Genomic DNA, 21,484 nt, shown 5'->3' with positions numbered 1-21,484 from the left:
CATTTATGTGTCAGCTTTTATGTTACTTCTGTTATGAAACCTTTTCCCAGACACACTTTTCTTCTCACTTTTGTCGTGGTAAGAGGATACGTACAATGTATCATTGAAAAATACTCTGCTTTACAACAACTGACCGCAATTCCACTGCATTTCACTTTGAATCTAAAAACCTGTAATTGTATCCATGAATGACCTCTACCAGCCTGAGGGTTTATCTGCCTTTACAACAAAAGCTCTATTGACAATTAGAAGGCTGAAACCTGAGTGGTTGACTGTCAGGACTGTCTTCCTTCTTAGCGAGCAGCTTTGATTTAATCCTTTGTGAATGCAAGTGCTAAATTCATCTATTTGTAACATTGCTACCGCAGGTGAATGAGATCATACGCACTTGTTTTAATAGAGCTCATTTTAAAAGATGACAAAGACCCGTTAGAAAAAGGAAAGTTGAAGACTGCTGAAATCTTACCATATTCCTAATATACAAAAACTTGAACCCACATCCATAACACACTTTCTAAATGGACAATTTTATTTTTACAATTAGTACCTTGTACTTATAAAAATATATGTTCATGGCCCATCGTTGTCTTCATGACCAATTTATTATTATAGATATATTTTTTTAAATATCTCAATCAGTCCTTATTTTGAATAATGCTTTTATAATTGACTAGAGTGGATGAAGTGTTGTGGTTATAATTAGATAATGATAAACGGAGGAGTTCCATGAATAGCTCTGTTCTCCCATTTAATTTTTCTCTGTCTAATAGAAAATTCAACTAATAGAAGGATAACAGAGCTGTCTTTTTAAATTTCCACTAGAATGTGTTCTTGGCCTCGAGCAATCCTATTGTGAACAAGTGAACATTAGCATAGATGCTGTCATTATCTAAAATAACAGCTAGACTTGTGCGTGTCATCAATATAAACACAAAGATGTTACCTACTACCTTGATATGGTCTCTTGTTGGAGATGAGACCCGAGGTAATGGACAAAATGAGATTTGAATTATGTCTCAAGAGATTTTGTTCTTGTGTTGGTTTAATTTTTGTTCTTACCTGCTCAATGTGGACTTTTGTTGATGTTTGGATGAGTGCAGTAGTCATCTTCTTTAACTATATACAGTGGTAACTCCACTCTTAATTCCTTTTAGTAACTTGGATTTTTGTAAGTAGAGACACATTTTGTAATTTCTCTAATTTACACTCCTCAAAATGTACTACCAACTAAACCCATTAAAATGATCAAAGTGGACCAATTTTGCAAGAAAGATGTGAGAGAAAAAAAATTAAAGAAATTTATTAAGCCATTAGAATGAGTAACAAAAACATGCGCCTACTGTATTTTCATGACTATATGGCGCACCGCATTTAAAGGCGCAGTGTCAGTAACGAGTGCTATATCTGTATTTGACACACACAGATCACACCGCATTTAAAGGTACAGCCAGGCATGGAAAACATACACCAGCTTAAACATACAGACACACGCTCAAAACACGTTTTTCAAAAGGCAACGTAAGCAAAAATTATGATTTATGATTGATGTTTTTTTCTGTGGAGGGTTGCTTTATTCCAGTGTTTGCTACTAAATTTAGTGTAGAACACATTTGAGTGTCCCAAAAAATCAGCAGATGAATTATAGATCATAACTAATTAGCATATTCAAAAGGTAATTCTGCTTCCCTTTTTAAAAAGTGTATCTAATGGCAATCACCATGGGAGCAATGTGATTCATATTGATTCATTCATGTTTGAAGTGTTGGGTTTATTCTGACTAAATTCTTATTTTCATTATGTGATATGGTCCCTCAAAAAAAGCTGTACATGGACAACAAGCATTAAGGGAGAAAGATGCAGCAGTTTGGATCAGATTGACACCTCTGCGGCAGTGTCTATTGTTTGTTTTCTGCAAGGTTGCACTCGAGGAGTATCTTATCTTGGGAGCTTGGTAAGGTGTGGAACAAAAGGGTCTTTTCTGTAAAAATGTGCTTGAGGTTTATTTGGCGCTTGGCCACTTTGCAAGCACAGCAAGGTATATTGTCAAAACCAGTACATTTATATTTGGGTCTCTCAATGTCTGCACCACCCACTTAAATGTATTAAGTCATTTAAAAAATGACCTTTGTTAAGGATGTGTTAGGTTTTTAAGAAATACAATTGTGTGCTTAACATTTACTTCAACATGAGCTTCTTCTATTCATGAAAATTGCAAGGTTAAAAAAAAAGTTAAAGCGGTTATTTAATATTCCTAATCTTGAGGAATAGCTATCTTTGAAAGACGAGACATACATTTTTTTATTTCATTTACTGCTGAGCTTTTTGGATGAGTCTTAATCAAATTCAAAAGGTTCGTCTGTGCAATTGGACTTATGAAAGGAAACAAATAGAATCCATCAGTGAATGTGAAGACTCTTATCTACTGGCCATATCGACCTGACTTTGAACATCTGGAAAAATTTATTGCATGAAGTGAAGCTAGTGAATTAACTTGAATTTATTTGTTTTGCTGTATCTTTTAGCCTCTGACGCCAAAGAGCAGCAGTATTGGGTTAGCCAGCTTCAAGCATGTGCCCGGCGACATTCTGACTGCGGTGCCAAGGTAAAGAACAAAAGAAGCCTACTACTAACAGTTTCTAGTGCTTAACATATTTTCACTGAATGCTTTGGTTGTCTTAAAAAGAAGTGAAAGTCTTGACATTTGTGAGCCATTGCATTGAAACCAGACTCTAGTTGGAATTTGACAGATGTAGACATTTGAATATCCTTGTGCTTTTGAAACTTCAAATATACTTTCAATGCAATTAGAATTAGTGCAGTAATCAGAAATCAAAATTGCCGAAGATTGACGGGGTGTCCCTCGCCTGGTGCTTGTAGTGAAATAGGATAGGCAGGATAGAAAATTAATGAATGGAAAATTGGACCTGAAGTATCAAATTTAGCAACTGATATCTGTAAAACTTGCAAACGCCATTTCCTCGATTCATGCAAGTCTGCTTCCAGAAGCATTCTCAAATATAACTCGAGGATGTAAACATTGTGTGAATGTTTCTGAGGTGAGAGTTTATTCAGATATATATTAACATTGCTGCTTGCATAGTGGTGTCAGGTCTTATGAATAGAACATTTTATGGAATAACTTTTTTCCTAAGTTTGAGCATACCGTCCATATGCAAAATATGATTCATAATTATTTGTGACTTTCCAATAGGGACATATCTGTATACTCATACATATATACAAAATCCATAACTGGACTCAAACTCTGATTGCTTTTGTTTTCGGTAAATGTAATTGACTTGATGATAGTGCTGTGGTAACATATTTGAACAGAAATAACAATAGACAACAATCAATGAAGTCATTAAATGGAAAAGGGACATTGCAATAAAGGCAAGGCGATTCAGTGAGCCAGGCTTCCAATGGCTATTATATTATTTCTGGAGGACCGTCACTTTACCCAATGGGATGGCACTGAGGATTCTGAAGTACACCTCCTGGCACTTCTTCAATAAAAGGATGATGCTGATTTAGCCTCATCTAGTTTTTTTGGGCCAAAAAAGTGAGGACATGATAACAAAACTGGAAACAGTTGCTCATCTAGGTCTAAAATTATTCTACCAAATTAATTGGTAGTACTTTTACGTGCAATAATAACAATAATCCTGTAAGACTGTTTAATTTAGTCTTCCACTTAAAAAGGATCATAAACAAGTGGTGCTGTCTGATGTAAGCCAAACTCCATCAATTTGATGCCGTGTTCTGGTAATAGAATCAACCTTGGACTGTCCTCCATCAATTCATTGAGTCTAGTAAAAGATGTTTTTGCTTAAAAAAATATTAAGCTGACATAACACTACTTCCAAAAAAAGATCATTCCTTCATATGTATATATCATTTTAAATTTTACTCTTGTCTTGAATACCTTTTGCTGTTACAGTGGTACCTCGAGATATAAGCTTAATGCGTTCCGGGACGGAGCTTGTATGTCGATTTTCTCGTAACTAAAATAAAAACAGGATATTGAATTAGAAAAACATTTTTATTTGTTCTAATTCGCCATTTATTAACAAAGTAACAAATAACTAGTGGTTTAATTGTACTAAAATGTGTTTAATAGTACTAAAATTTGACGGATGTCGTAAAGGGGAGAGATAGAAGAGGGGGAGAGTTTTTGCATGGCAACGCGCTCGTACCATAACATAAACAAATTTAAATGAACTTGAATTACAATGTGGATACACTCAGAAATAAGTTTAATCTAACCTTACACTAAATTTAAGTCTAGTATTTGTGTACGTAATGGAATTTTAACAAAAGTGTATGTGAAATAGCAATTCATTATCCTCTACTTTCTGCAATCAAAAATGTTTATTTTTCTCTGTGTGGTTATTAGGGAAGAAAGTTGAAGGGTTCTGATGAGCACCTGAGCACAGAAGAGGTGGGGGGAGGACAAGATGTGCTGGTGAGTCACTTCTAATAAACATGCACAGGCATTTTTTTTAAGCTATGTAGCTCTTCTTTTCCTTGATCTTGTCTCGTGTGTGTTGAGTTGATACTCTTGAAGGATGGTGAATCTTTAAGAGAATAAATAACAATAAATTATACTTCGTAAAAGCATTCATATTTCTATTTTTATCAAATATATACACTTTATTCTATTTCAATGTATGTTTTCCCCTGCCGCTTGAAAAAAAACCCTAGATGAAATGATAGACACAAGCGCATACATGAACAGATACGGAAAGTCCCTTTCTAAAATAAATAAATATAAATAAATCCCAAGTTTAGATCCCTGTTGTTGTCATGTGCTCTCCTTCTGACACCAAGTGTGGACTTAGTGCTGTTGACATTTTGCGGGCTTTAAAAAAACAAACACAGACATTCTTTGACTTTCCCTGCATCATCCTTGTTAAGTTTGAATAATTTAGTTCTGAAAATCAGTATGTTGCACTCCAATGGCATTCTTTAATAAAATTACAAACACTTTTTTTTGCTTTGATTTTGTTGGAATATTTGTTCCAAACAGCATTGGTGAACATTCCAAAGGTAGAATGTCTTTGCAGCTTTGCCAATGTACTCTTTGAGTATCTCACGAGGAGGTAAATGTATCCTGTGGTCTTCAATGTGACAACTGACCGTTGTACCTTGAGGCCCACGTTCTTGTCTGGATTGGTTTGCCCAGATTTAATTGACAGCAAAGTCGAGCACTAGTAAAATAGGACTTGACTTCTTTGGAATTGTCCTGCCTCCAAGTCAAATACAATGGAACACTAACAAGATTTTATGTTTGGAAGAAAGACATTTGATTAAATGCCAACATTTTTTTTACTTGCTAATTTTGGAAACTGGGTTGAATCCATGTTTTCTAACATGGGGCATCTTATTTTTCATTCAACTTTGTGATGTCTTGATCTGATAGTCTGTATCGGCACCTGATACGACGATTTTTGGAGTAGATCCAATCCAGTAGTCAAGTTTTCAGTACTATAGTGCTTTTTGGCTGCTATAAATCAAACCATTCGGCAAAAATGTCCGCTGAGTGGGGCTACATCTCTTTAGAAACTAACAAGCAGGGGGTCGTCATGTAGTATTTATCATTTACCGGTTATATTTTGCAGTATTTTTACAGGCCTACACATGTGGGCATTGGATTGGCATCAGATAGGTATCGTCAAAGCATCTTGAGAAAATCTGAAGTCAAAAAAGTCATTACCAGAACATGCTCAGTTAAAATGCTTTGATACTAGTGTTGGGATTTCATTATCGCTTATACAAATAAAGTAACTAAAAGTTACCAGACACTAAAGTAGGCACAGTTCGTAACTGACGTTTCTGTATTATTACAGTGAACGCAGTGTTCTTCTGTATGCTTATTTTTCACACCAGTGAAGCTGACATGGCTTGGCAGAAAGCTCTGGTTATGTGTCATCTGTCCATAAGACAAAATCACAGATTTTTTAAACTTGTCACTATGCATGAAGAAAATTTACCGAACTCAGTTTACTGAAGTTACTATTCTGCTAACCCAAACATTTTCCATCACTGGATAGCTGCAATGAAGTTTATTAATTCATCTACTGTTTCTTGCCATGTGTGATTAATTAAATCACAATCTTTCCAGGTGAACACTCAGTCAATTAATTGTCTCGTATTCCTTTCTTTGCTATCATTACACTCCAATAAGTGCTTAATCAATCACAACAGACATTTATAGTAACATGCTGTTAAAACGCTTAAAACCGTTCTCATTCGCACAGTTAGAATAAAAAGCAAAGGAAAGTTTAGCCTGAATAAAATTGAATGCCAATTATTTTCAATGCAAATGCAATATAGATACCAAGAGTTGATAACACACTTTTTACAGTGTGAAGGCCTGTCAAATTTCCACTCAAGTAGTTCTTGTGGACAATAACTTTGAAGATCTACTCCGTCATATGTATGTATATGGGTCTGTAAGACATGCACACATAGCTTTCAGCCTATCGTGTGCTGTAGCACAAATGCTTGTTACTCTAAAGCCCTGCGTTTGTCTCCTGGTAACGCAAATGGAAATGATTTAATTGAATAGTCCTGCGACTAAGAGTGATCTACTGATCAGTTTATTATTTAAACAAAAGTTCTTATGTATTATCTTTGGAAATCAATAAACCGTAAAACCTCGCCACTTCGCAGAATGACTATTGTACAATCACCACATCGGAGCCTGGATTCGCCAAATATAAATGAAAAGTTTATAGTGTAGAAACAATAATACAAATAGGAAATGGAGGAGGGGGGCCATTCACAATTGGAGAGTATTTCACTGGCCACTGGGGGCCAGTGTCTACCTTAGGGAGTTAAATAATATTACAGTCTAAATAATATTAAAGATACACCATAAACTCTGTCCCTACACTGCGTTTGCTCACCTATTCTAAGACCTGCCATCTTGGAACCTATTAATTGCGATAACTAAGGTATTACTGTACCCCTTTTTTCTACTACTTCTTTTGGTTGTTTCCCTTGCCTCCTCAACTATTCATGTACAGAGGATAAAACCTTAATTCTTAATGTTGTTCCTTCTCTGCTTACCAAGAGCATGTGGCTGGACTTTGCACAATGAAACAGTGTTCTCTTTTGTAAGCTGATTAGGTCCTGCCCCTAAAGATCACAAAGAAACCAATATGATAAAAATCTTAATATTCAAGAATGTAATGCGTCAGAGATTATACAGAGAATTAGCATGCATCAAAACATTAAATAAAAATTTACAAAGCACATATCATAGAATTAAAGCCAAGTTAATAACATGTTTCAGTTCCTAGTTATTGCGGAATCAACTCGCTTTTTCACTGCCAGTGTCCAATATTTTGTTTTCGCCACTGTAACTAGAGCCTTTTATCTGGGGAAAGATCATCTCTGGTGCCCTGCTTTCCCTTTACACTAATGGAAAAGAAAGATAGACATGCGAGGATAACTCGTTTGACTTAACTGTGTGTTTTTGCTGAGATTACCGAGAAGGAAAGTATAAACTTCAACTCAAGAACAAATCACTTTGAAAAAAATTTTTTTTCTTCAAACTGCCGTTGCTAATGATTCAAACCTTTTAGAAATTTTCTCTGTGATAAATTGAGCATTCTATGTTTGGTTTAATTTGCTCTGGTTTATGTCAAAATGATTGAAAATACTTTCCCTACACATCAATTAGTGCCATCTTAAACAAAAGGCATCAGTTCTACATGCTTGCACCTGTGTCTTAGCCAATCAGCTGTCTGGCCGCTTGGGTCTTAAAGCTGTGTCTTGCTTTCCTGATTAGTCTGACTGTGTTTCTTTTTTGTTTTAGGATATCATTTGTGTGTACAACTACATGATACCTACATATTTAGCCAAGAAATCCAAGAGTACTAAACGTACCGTATTTACTCGCTTATAAGACGCATTTATCGGCCAAAAAAAAGGATGACCGAATCGAGGGTACGGCTTATACGCGCATAAAAAGATGACATGCACGAAACTGAAAGGTGACTAAGACCAAACATCAATACACCATGACGTCATGACGCCATAACGATACGGTCATTTATTTCTAAATGCAGAAAAGGTAACAAGATAAAACGCTAAACAAAAGTGGTACTTTTATTTCATACTATTAAAGCCACTAACGTATGAACAGTTCAAAGGAGTGAACATTTTAGAATTAACTTAAAATGACCTTCATGGGTCAATATTACCACTTTTTGCATTGCCTGCACCATAACTCACGGACGTAAATGCAATTTTTTTGACTTGATATATATTTTCAATTGTTTATATTCTTTTTAACTTTACTTTCCTTAGGGCTCTTCATCCTCTGGTCGCAACCGTAGCTTCTCTCTTCTTCCACACCTCACCCCATCTTCATCTCCGACTTCTCAGCGCCAATTAGCCCACACATCTACACCAAGTAACATTGTCAAAATAACTCACCACAAGTCACCGGCTGCAGCACGGCGGGCCAAGAGTCAATACCCAGGGCGTCTGCTAGAGGTCAAAGAGGTGAGTGACAAAAATACTACATGTCCACCTCAAGTTCAAAATGATAAATGGCTTGTGATGACCGAAACCATTTCTGAGTGAAAGGAGTCAAGGATTTAAAAAGTGATCAAGGTGACTTATTTAAAATTGATTTTTGAATTTCTTTTTTGGTTTAGACAGCATTTTTCATCGCATGCATTATTCATTCAGGCCACTCTAGGTGGTGATAAGCTGGAGCAGACTGATAGAAAAGAAGCAGCCAATTTGGGCCACAGGCACCTTCAGACAAAGGGTCTTTCGAGTGGCTGCCCCACATATCAATGGCATAGTGAAACTATTCTGAATTTGGACCAATTTACCATAGTAACATGGTTTCTAACAAACAGGACTTTTATTGGTTCAAGGGACTTGGAATCTTATCTTTGGAACTTCTTCAAAATCTTTGGGTACCATTTGAGATCATACCTGTCCTTTTACTTGAGCTAACGTTGTATAAAGATCCTTCTGAATAGTCTTCAGCAGTAACTGCCTTTTCTATTTTTCTTCCTCTTTAAATCAAAGTTCTTCCGTGCCTTACATGCACACTCCACAGTAATGGACCGACCTAGATTCAAACCCAGAACCCAAAAACTGTGGGGCCAATGTGCTAACCACTTGTCTACCAGACTGCCTAAATGTGAATTCTTTACATAAAACAATTTTTTTTTTAAAGCTTTACTGTTTCACCAATTTAAAAAGTATGTGAGGATTTGGCAATTTTCAGTAAAGTTAATGACTCATTGACAATAAAAATAGTAACTAATTAGTTGTTGGTTTACCTTAAAGGCCCTATAAATGAATCCAGAAGACATAAATGAGTTTGACAATCATGGTTAACTCTACATTTCGATGCAATAAAGAAAACACTTTTGGCATAAACATTTGAGTCATTGTGCATGGGTAAAAAAAAAAGAATCAGCTAAACAATACAATAAGTGTGATGATGTCAAGGCTTTTTGTGAACGGTAAAATTGCTACCACATCTAATTCAGCCAAGCATTCCTTCACAGACCTTGCTTAGCACTATGCAATAACAAAAAGGGCCTTCCCTAAACGGTTCCCATAAAGTTGACAGCTTTAAGAAATTCAAGTAGAAATAATGCTAGTGCAAAATAAGTAACTAAACTTTTCAAAGTTTCCTAGTATGACTGAAATCCATGCCTCTATGGCCACTTTTCAAGTTATGCAATTCCCCATTCCGATATGCTCTACAGTGAAGCTGCGTCGTTCTGCTGAGAATATCTCATCCAAGTGATTCACTTTGTTGACAGAAAGAGAGCAGTGAATGGAGAATTCGTTCCCACCTCTGCGGAGCAGTCTGCTCCCCCAATTCAGGAAAACCTGCTGCAGTCTGAGTGAATACTGAGCAGATGGTGTGTTCATTAACGAAAACAAACACTCCTCTGGTGCTTCTGTTTCATCTGAAAATGTTTGTCAGATGGAAAAAATAAGGCCCGTTGTGATTTGTGATTCATTTCGGTTTGGCTCTGTATTCATCTGACCTAATTCCTATAGTAGCTGCCGTCATTTACACTTCCTACTTCTCAATATGTCATCTTTCTTTCATTCCCAATAGAGTCATGACATCGTAGTGCTCATTTCCAGGGGGTGTTGATGCTGACGATGCAAGAGTCTACTTACACTGTCATATCTATCTTATGTCTTATGGATCATTTATTTTCTGGCCATTTATAAGGTTCACTCTTGGCTCATCTCACTTCTTTGAATCTCTGCACCATTTTTCTCGTCAGCGGGACATTCAGCCAGCAACCTTATAACCTTCCAAGCATTAAGCCAACACACCCACGGGTGTATACTATGGGGAATAACATTTTACATTCAAGTACACTACTGTAACATGCAGTTTTAGAATGAAGAGAAACAGGATTACAATTGTCCCTAATAGAAATAATAGAAAAATAGACTTTAGTGATGAACTTGTACTGCCGTATTTTCTGCACTATAAAGAGCAACTAAAAGACCGGGAGTGTGCCTTATAATGCGATGCGCCTTATATATATCGATCAATATTGGATAATCACTGTATGAAAGTTAATCATGAGTGCCGACTTTCTGTTTTAGGATCAAATTAAAATGAAGTGTTTTTAGTTCAAAAAACATTTTGTAAAATCTAAAACTAAAAAAATCAAAAATAAACATTGTTTTAGATGTATAAAAACTGAATATTCAGGGATGTTAATCCAGTTCTTTTAATCAATTTATAAAAAAAATTCTAAATATTATATCTAAAATGCCCACATGAAATCGAGTTGACCTTAACGTGGCCCACGAACATACCCGAGCCTGACACCCTTGATCTAGTTGATGTATAACACAACCACTACTACTATTCATACTACGGCTCCATCTAGTGAATGTATAAAACAAACCCCCTACTACTACGGCTGTATAACACACCCACTACTACTACTACTACACCACCATCTAGTGAATATATAACCTAACAGCCTCCTACTACCACAACTACTACCACCACAGCTCCATCTAGTGGCTGTATAACACAACCCCTACTCCCACTCCCAGCACCACCACCACTAGTGGGTTTTACAATCCCGCACGCCTTATAGTACGGAAAATACTGTAGCAGTATGACACACTTTGAGAATTACCGCATGATTCAAAATAGATACCACAGAAATCCCAAACTGCTTGTAGGGTACAAAAAAAACACTTACCTAGATGAAAAAAAACACTAGGTTAATGCAGTGTTTGAAATATGTTTTCAGGCAAAAGCTTTTCTCATTAGCCATATGTTATAACCTAAGGGAAAATATACAATGCATGAATCGTTTGCTCTGACATATTTCTAGTTTGGCACAATATCAAAATTTTCCAAAGAACAGACCCTTCTTATGTTATCACCTTCAATTAGTCCATCCATCCATCCATGAACGTGTGCATTTGTCCATCTACTGAACGTGTAACAGCAGGAGTCGAACATACGTCCTTCTCTCCTCAACCAGACTAATGTGAGCTCATCAAACAGCGGTGCAGGCAGGCAGGCACTCACACAGCAGCTGTGTCAGTGATAGATAACTAGGGGTAGGCTATTTATGGAAGCAAGAATTTTATTATTTATTTTTTTAAATTGCGGCAAAAAAGCTAAATTGTGTTCAATGTGTACAAAAGAATTGCTGTACAATATTACATATTTCCATCCCATTCACCCATTTGCACGTTTTTGTGCAGTCAATAGATTGGCTAAAAAAAATGTCAAACCAATGCCGGTAGCATTACTTTAATTTTGAAATTGTAAGGTCGGAAGAAATTGCACATTATTTTACAGAAATTAAATCACTTTTTCTCACATTGTTCGTTAGATCCTGCGACTTATACTCCAGTGCGACATTCTGTGTATAATGAAAATCATTTTAACGTGATTTTTTAAGGGCATTGTTGAATAATTATTGTTGAATTTTGAGTCTTTTCTGTTCACACAAGAAAATAGTACAGATAAATGATCATGCAGCTTTTACCGCTTCAAAAATGGCTCTCTTGTGTTACTGCCGATGTGCTCGACAAATGCGTGCAGAAGACAAGGTGTGAGATGTGAACCTATAAAATATTAATGACGGCCAGATTAGTAACCAGCATACATTAGTGCTGTGAAAATCTTAGCCAGAAGAAGCAAGGAACTTTTGTAATACCCCCAAAAAAGTTGATACATGTAGGATTTACATACTGAGTCATATTTCCTCACAGGGGAGTCTCACATGAAAGGTTTTTCAACTTTTTGTGCCCCCCGTTTGAACACGTGACGCTCTTGGAACAAGCATAAAGTATATCAGGGATGAATACAGATAAAATGAGGGTTTCCTTGCATACACAAAAACAAGATGTATTTTGGCATATTAAACCGTGCCTGCACACAATTGAGAATATTTTTGGCCATTACTTTGCTCTGATGTGTTGAAAAAACCCTATTTTATTATATTTTACTATTAGAATGTAAAAAAGAAACAGATTTAACCTAACAGCTAATAGCAGCACACTTCTGAATATTGACGTGGTATAAAATGATGAGTTATACAGTCCATTGTCGTAAAGAAAATGTTGAAGTCCCCCTTTTTAAGACGGATGCTTTTATGCTGCGGTGGAATTTAACAAAGTACCTTGTCATTGTGACACTTTAAAAGATTAGAAAATCATTGGACGCAGGCATTTCTGACAGTTGGGTAATATTCATCTAAAATGGCCTTCAAAATTTGAATTAAGATCTGCTATTTATCCTGTTACCGCCTTTATGCTAGCTCTGCATTTTTCGTCTACACTATCCAGATATATCAAATACAGAGCCAAAGAATTTCAAGATCAATTTCAGTGGAAGTCTAGAGAAGGTAGCACTAATAACATTACCATATACAGTGGTACCTCAAGATATGAGCTTAATGCATTCCGGGACTGAGCTCGTATGTCGATTTTCTCGTAACTCAAACAAACGTTATACCTTTCTTCTCCCGGGTTGGCTGTATTTGCCTGCCTCCACCCTAACTTTCAGATGCAACCTATCGAAGGTTGTTTGCTTTTGTATTCTCTTCAACTCATTCCGAAAATGCTGCACACAAATGTCCTCACAATCGACCACTTGACAACGAGAAGTAGTATATACTCTCGTAAATCTCAAATTAGCAATAGCTCCAGCATTCACATTGACTAACGGGGGATACAAACACTGAAAAAAAATGCAATGCACCACCCAGTGCTCGTAGAGACATTACACGAGGGATTTGCGACCAGAGAGACATTACATGAGGGAGTTGCGGGGAGAGAGACAGTGCCCATGATGTTCTTATGCGCAGCCTCTTGGGTCACCTGTCTGCTCGTATAACAAAATTTTGCTCGTATCTCAAATTGCTCATATGTCGGGGCACCCATATCAAGGTACCACTGTACCATATAAAATAAAATGACTGTTCTCTTTCAGATGATGTCCCAAGCTGAAGGCCAACAAAAGAACCTCGCCCAGTCCATTGATTCATTGCCTACTAAAGGTCCACTCTCCTGTCTGGATCAGGACTTGCTGATACTCAAAGCCACGTCAGCTGCTACACTCAGCTGTCTGGGAGAGTGCCTGAACATTCTCCAAAAGTCCCAGAGCCGTAGCCAGGTGTCGCCTCAGTTTCAGGCTACTCAACGCAACCACACCGTCCACGGATCCTCCACGGGTGAGTCATCCGAGGGCTCCATCTTTGTTCTGCTGGAGCCCCCAACTTCTCTGTCTTGTCCTTCTTCGGTGTCTTTTCTGTCTACTTGCTCACAAACTGGCAAGTGCCAGCTGGATTGCAGTTCCTGTCACAGTATGATGAGTAATATAAACTTAACTGTCTGTATAAAATGTTTCTAAATGGGAACATGGAGGTTAATTATCTTGTATCCTCTGGTTGATCAGTGGATGCTGGAAAAAAACATGGGAAATGTGTACCCGTTTAAAGTATTTTTAGGCTCATACCCAAAATATTCAGAGCTCATGTGCCAGAATTTAAGGGCTACATAAGAATCTACTGAAAATCATTTTAGATCTGGCCAAAACAAGCTATGGTGGTGTGTTACTACATCAATGATATGTTTAGCTTTCTCTATGCCTGATCATAATGGATCCAATAAAGGTATTTGGAAGAAACCTCTTGCAACTTGAGGGTGCTTTTCTGGAATTAAAACAAAGACCAAGATGGTAAATATTGGCCGAATAAGGTATCGCTAGACTTTTGAAACTACTTCTGTCAAAGTTTAGTTTGACAGCAGTTACACTTTGCATGTACAGATGCATTGCCATCGTTTAGATGGAGTCATCGCAATTCCATTTCAATACAATTGCTACATATTTAGGTAGTGTGAGGTTATTCCATTGGAGTATTACTTCAACATCAGTTGCTATCAGTTCTGCCTATTGAGTAATCTCATCCCATCTCATTTTCTGGATCGCTTTATCCTCATTAGGGCCTCTGGGGTGCTGGAGACTATCCCAGTTGACTCCGAGCCAGAAGCTGGGAATTGGTGGCCAGCCAATCGCAGAGCACAAGGATACGGACAACCATTCATGCTCACACTCATCCCTAGTGGCAATTTAGAGTGTCCAACCGGCCTACCATGCATGTTTTTGGAATGTGGGAGGAAATCGGAGTACCCGAACGAAGGAAACCCATGCAGGCCCAGGGAGAACATGCATATGATAAACCTTACATTTTCCTGTGATAGTAGCTGCAAGCAACCTTTAAAAGTTATTCATCATAATCGACATCTTCTCAGTGCAAGATGAAAGAAGGCAAACCTTGCTCTGGATCAATAGACGACAATGATAAAATTCCACTCTTCACCCCATGTCTGGCCTTCTGCTACTTTGACATGACACAGATAGCGAAAAAAAACAAGAGCTATGGATTTTTATCCTGTTTCAACAGCTATTCTTAGAGAAGTGTGGTGATTCATGTCAGCCCTGACAGTGTGTTGGTCTTTTCTTTGCACCAACAGTCACCATTCCCTCTACCAGCTCTTCAAACAGGAGTTGTTGTGGAGTGGGACCACCTTGCTGCAAGTATAAACCGCTATGTGTCCGCTGCCTGGCTGCTAGGTCCCTTGGGTTTCCAAATGCAATCTCACCTTCTGCATACACCCACCCCCTTACTTCAGTAAGGACTTTGGGTAGCGGAATGATGACCTATATAAGATGCATGAGAATTATGCAGACAAAATAAAACGACAATGATTTACCACTGCATGCCCAATCCTTTGACAGGGTCTCAGCATGTGAATGGACTAATGAATGGTCTTTCTGAATTTCACATGCAGTGAAAATAGTGAGATTTCTTTGGGGGGGGGGGGGGGGGGTTCTCCGTAATGAATTCAAAGCTTGTGTTGTGGAAGGCAGACTGTTCTCTATTAGTACAACTTGGAAATTTAATTTACTTTTGTGGACTATGAATACCTAGCAGGAGCATAAAGAGTTTGTATGAATTTAATAATTTAAATGAAAATATGGAGGTTTGGGACCCAAGAGCTAACATGCTGTGTGTTTAATCAGCTGACCTGAATCAGAGATAAGAGACACTGACAAAAGACAGAAAATGGATAAATACTGACTGGCAATTTCCTGCCGTCTCATCCCTGTCAATGCCACCACCATATTTCATGAAATCTAATATTGAATGTCAGAAGTAAATCAAATGCAATTTGAGCTGTCTGCATCCACCTTGTCAGTGTCATTTACAGTCAAGCCAACTTAGCATCAGTACGCACAGTTCAATTATCACATTTCTCGTTTGGCCCTGACTCATTGTTTTTTTGTCAGATGGCACTCCCGTGTGGGCGGTACCAAAGTCACCCTCAGGGCAGCATCTGAAAAACGGCGGTCTGACTCCTCTGCTCTCTGCTGAGCCCTCGCCAGCCCTCAGGGAAAGAAGTCTGTCACCTGGTGAGGTGAGACGAGTCTTTTTCATTGGTCTTAAGTTTAGACAAGGCATCCTATAAGAATTGCTTTGCAATAGTTGAAATGTTGATCGTGTTATTTTATGTGTAAAAACAGCTACGGCTTTAAATAATACTATTGCATGCATGACTTTATGCCCTGCTTGCCTTTTGAGCAAAATAATTTTCCTAACGTTTCAGCTTTGCACCAGCAGAGGTCAGCCCAAATCCTTTTACAAATGTGACTTAAACATCCATCAATTATCCACATGATTCACCTTGTTCGGGATAACAACCTTGACTATTTGTCTGTCAATCAATTGACTCACCATCATCAAGTGGCAACATGTATATATATGTGTATGTATATATTATATACACATGTATGTGTGTATGTATAAATTATATAGTACAGATGTATATATGTGTATGTATATATTATATACACATGTATGTGTGTATGTATATATTATATACACATGTATGTGTGTATGTATATATTATATACACATGTATATATGTTTATGTATATATTATATACACATGTATGTGTGTATGTATGTATTATATACACGTGTGCATATATATGTGTATGTATATATTATATACACGTGTATATGTGTGTATGTATATATTATATACACATGTATGTGTGTATTTATATATTATATACACATGTATGTGTTTATGTATATATTATATACACGTATGTGTTTATGTATATATTATATACACATGTATGTGTGTATGTATATATAATATCGACATATATACACACTTATGTGTGTATATATGTCTATATTATATACACACGTATGTGTGTATGTATATATATATGTCTATATTATATACGTATGTATGTGTGTATGTATATATATGTCTATATTATATACGTATGTATGTGTGTATGTATATATGTCTATATTATATACACATATATGTGGTGTATATGTATATATGTCTATTATATACACATGTATGTGTGTGTGTGTATATATGTCTATTATATACACATGTATGTGTGTGTATGTGTATATATGTCTGTATATATGTCTATTATATACATGTATCTGTGTATATGTATAAGACAAATATTTCGACAGAATTTTACTCAAATTGCTCGTATGTTGGGGCACTCGTATGTGAAGGTATTACTGTAAATGTTTGACGGAGTTTTTAGAGGGCTGGATGGCAAGTTGAAGTGAATGTATGATAGAGAAAACTGAAACTACATTCTACGATGGAAAATTTGAGCAGAAAAACGAATACGGAAAAGTAACCAAGTGTAATAAAGCAGTAGCAGAAGGAAATCATTGGCTTGGATAAAGGAAACTGTTGGGGTAGGGCGGGTGAATATGATGTAAGAGGGCAGTTGAATGAGCAGAGGAAGGAAAGAAGGGTGGGATGGAGGAAACTATGAGAAAGATTGCATGTTACAGTGCACTGGTGGATAAAATCTATCAGAGAATAAGTTAGCCAATGCTAGACTGAATTTAAGCAGTTAAATGCATGACATTTTAACACTATTTACCTATTGTGGGAATAATAAAGGCATATTCTATTCTTAGCATGTTATACAGCCTCAAAATGACACCCAGCGAGGAGTCAACCATGTGTAGAGGGGTGGAATACTGAAACCAAGGATGGAGGAGGAGGAAAAGTGATGTCAGGATAGAAAATAAAGTAGAGCAGAAGTGAGGAGGAGGAGGGGAGGGAAAAAAAGCATGCGGGGGAACACAGGCGAAGGATGATGGGAAGGAAAAGACGTCACTTGGTCTTACCCCTGAGCTTTGTGTCACTACTTCCTTGTTTTTGAGGGTGGGTGGTGGGTACAGCTGCTTTTCACCATAGCGACTCAAGAGTGAAGAGATCAGGATGGTTTATTATGGTTTCTTACCACAGCTTTAACCAAAACTTTGCTGGCGTTAAGGCTACTTCTTTTTTATTTTCCTTTTGGAGATGAAGTCCACTTGTATGCAGGTCAAGCATTTAGCTGCACAAGATAATGTAAGTGGTATTTATATGAGCTGTGTGCCTATTTTGGGTGTTTTTCTGTGTTTTGGATTTGAGGGCAATGGTAAAAAATTACTGAGTTAGCTCTAATTATTCTCAAGTGTAATCCGAAGTAGGAAGTTTTGGCAATTGACCAATTAGCCCAGTTAGTTTGACTTCAAATTCTTTTTTATTGGACGTGGTTTAAGTTCAACTAAGGTACAATTGTGTAGCTTGTGACAAGGTAGTCATAATTGTTGGCTTGGGAGTTTCACAAACTGAAGCTAATTAACTGACTTTTATATCCTATAATGATGTTCCACACTTTTAATGTGACCTCATATAAAGGATTTAATTTAATATATTACTATCCGAGAACTCCTCCAATAGAAGTAATGTGGCTCCCTTAGCAGAAGTTTCATGTCACAGTCAAGAGCCTTTTTAATTAATTAGAACCACCGGAATCATAACAGACTGACTAATCCTAGCTTGGTACCTCCTCCTCACCCCATATCTATAAATATATCCTAACCAAACACATGGGGAAACCGGCCCAGGTCTTCTGTGTGGAACGTTGTATGGCTTTGCATGCATAAAATGAAATATTCAGGTAACAGGCAGGCACTCTTGTGTTGTGGACATTTCTACTTTCCATGTTTCCACCTCTTTGCACTTAGATGCCATGCAATTAGGCACCCAGGGAATTTCAGATCCCAGTGATCGACAGCTTGTTTTGTTTATTTCCAGGGGCGTTGTCATTAAAATAATATGCCCAAGGTGGTATTGCTTAAAAGGATAAGTAGCGGTAGAGTGGGCGAACAGTTTTTTTTTTTGTAGCCCACAGGCTAGAGAGCACTTTGTGCATTATACATTAGAATCTTCTCTTTCCTCTTTCCTTTCTGTGCCTCTGTCAAGTTACTGCAGGAGATATCAAAGGCATCGGTCCCATTTGAGCTCAGCTCATTCCGACTTCACTTGAATGCTGGGAAACAAAACAAAGCACATCTTAACTCTGCTTAGAACAGTCATGTGGTTTAGGGGTACGAAATTCTTCAAGTGCTTTGACGGATGAATGGACTGCAATGTAAGATGGACAAGGTTGTGACCTTTGACCCGCTTCAACTCCCTAAATATGGGAGCAATTTACTGACATCAATGGGTAAAGGAAAGCTTTATTTTCCTGCTCATGCCATTTCTGAGTCATGAAAACGAATGTAAGATTTTTTTTTAGATTTATTTGGAAAATGTAAAAATGACTGAAAGCTGACAAGAAACATTCATATCTAATATTTAATGTCAGCAAATATATTGGAGGACATTTTGGCTTAAATTCTTGACCCTTCTTTTTTTAATCATTTGATATTTACAATATTCGGCATAACAGTTACAAGGTTGCAAATCCAGAATATTGGCATGTAATGGGATAATAGTAATGTTTAAAATGTTATGTTTAATAAAACAAATCTTTCCACTGTATGAAAGGGCAATGAAACAAATACAGTGGTACCTCAACGTATGCAAAAAAGATGTGCAAAAAGCCCCTCACCACTCTGTCCTCTCTCTCCCCTCCGCAAAATCTGTCTAATTTTAGTCGTATTAAACACATTTTAGTAATATTAAACCACTAGTTATTTGTTACTTTGTTAATAGATGGCAAACTAAAACGAATACAAATATATTTCCAATCCAATATCCTGTTTTTGGTGTTTTTTCAGACAGTTAGAACAAATTCATTTGAAGGAATTTGTTTTGGGAAACGTTTGTTTCAGTTACGAGAAAATCGACATACGAGCTCAGTCCCGGAACGCATTAAGCTCATATCTCAAGGTACCGCTGTACTCCATGAAATACATTTAAATGTTATTTTAACTTTTTTATTTTACAGGCCCCTAATGTGAACAGATTTTTTCAAATGATTGCAAGCATTTTAATGTTTTCCCCCCATTAAAAATAAATTATTTAAAATTTTAATAAATACTCCGATGTTTACTTTTGTTTACACAGCAGCAGGCAGGGTTGGCAGACATCAGCCAAAGCGAGGAAGTGACGGACACAGAAGACAATGAGGAGGAGGACCTTGGTGTCCTGGATGACCAGAGAAGCGTCATTCTCCACTTGCTCTCCCAGCTTAAACTGGGAATGGACCTCACTAGAGTAAGTGCTTCAAATCTGAATAACAAGAATAATAAATCTGTCGCATTCTATTAAAAATAGCTTGTCATTACAAGCAAGTCTTTAAAAATAATCCCCCGTATTTCCTTAGGTGGTGCTGCCTACTTTTATCCTGGAAAAGCGCTCATTGCTGGAGATGTATGCAAACTTCATGGCCCACCCAGACTTATTCTTGAACATCACAGCTGGAGTTACAGCAGAGGACCGCATAGTCCGCTTTGTGGAGTACTACCTGACCTCCTTCCATGAGGGTCGAAAGGGCGCTGTGGCTAAGAAGCCCTACAATCCCGTGCTGGGGGAGACTTTCCATTGCTCTTGGGAAGTTCCCCGGGACAAAGTCAAGCCTTCGTGTAGAGTAAATCAGGGGTCTGCCCGGGAGCCAGGCAAGAGTCCCAATAATGCGCAGCAAGTCAACGACGCAACGGGAGGCTGCTACAGAGTTCGTTTTGTGGCTGAACAGGTTTCCCACCACCCGCCAGTTTCAGCTTTTTACTGCGAGTGCAGCGAGAGGCGGGTGTGCCTCAATGCACATGTGTGGACCAAGAGCAAATTCATGGGAATGTCAATAGGAGTGTCCATGATTGGAGAAGGTAAGTCAATTCCAAGCTATTTTATTTTATTTTTTAAATTCCCCTTTTCAATTTCCCAAGTGTGAAAGTAATACTTTCATAGATGTAGCAATGAATTTGAATGTGAACTGACAATGCTTTGATATTGGGGAACACTGATGATGAAAGCCTTAAATTCCTTGTGCTTTAGTTGAAATTAACTTTTTTTTACTCAGAGTTGTTCACAAATGGGTGAACCTTGCATCATTTTTTGCATGTGAACAACTAAGACTTGCAGGGGCTTTCCTTTCAGTTTCAAATGCATTGGAAGATTCAAAATACTGCATTTATTGGAGTATAATGCGCACTTATAATTTGTGACTAAAAATTGGTATACATTTCTTTTTTCCACTCTTTCTCAGCTTCAATCAAGGTTATTGGCAATTGGAAAACATTTCCCCATGACAAATTGCGGATAGCTTTCACCCTATTATCACCAAAAAAATATATATATATATTTTTATATTTATATATATATATATATATATATATATATATATATATATATATATATATATATATATATATATATATATATATATATATATATATATATATATATATATATATATATATATATATATATATATATATATATATATATATATATATATATATATATATATATATATATATATATATATATATATATATATATATATAAATATAAAAATATATATATATTGAACTCATAATGAATAAATACACTTTTTTTTCACTGATACTAAATATTGTATTTAGATTTTTTAAGAATA

At 36.9% G+C, this 21,484-nt stretch overlaps 1 protein-coding gene across 1 annotated transcript in view; it reads left to right on the top strand.

Moving 5' to 3' along the window:
* Window positions 1-21,484, top strand: part of osbpl10a (oxysterol binding protein-like 10a) — a 31,774-nt gene that overhangs the window by 7,637 nt on the left and 2,653 nt on the right. The window contains exons 3-9 of the mRNA XM_077743771.1: window positions 2,523-2,602; window positions 4,397-4,465; window positions 8,320-8,517; window positions 13,481-13,721; window positions 15,842-15,969; window positions 19,954-20,103; window positions 20,213-20,711. Of these exons, the coding sequence (XP_077599897.1) occupies window positions 2,523-2,602; window positions 4,397-4,465; window positions 8,320-8,517; window positions 13,481-13,721; window positions 15,842-15,969; window positions 19,954-20,103; window positions 20,213-20,711 (1,365 nt within the window). The remainder of the gene's footprint in view (window positions 1-2,522; window positions 2,603-4,396; window positions 4,466-8,319; window positions 8,518-13,480; window positions 13,722-15,841; window positions 15,970-19,953; window positions 20,104-20,212; window positions 20,712-21,484) is intronic.

The sequence above is a fragment of the Stigmatopora nigra genome, chromosome 21, assembly GCF_051989575.1.
Source record: "Stigmatopora nigra isolate UIUO_SnigA chromosome 21, RoL_Snig_1.1, whole genome shotgun sequence".
Lineage (NCBI taxonomy): Eukaryota > Metazoa > Chordata > Actinopteri > Syngnathiformes > Syngnathidae > Stigmatopora > Stigmatopora nigra.
Note: the sequence above shows the minus strand (reverse complement) of the source record. Positions and strands in the feature narration are given on the sequence as shown.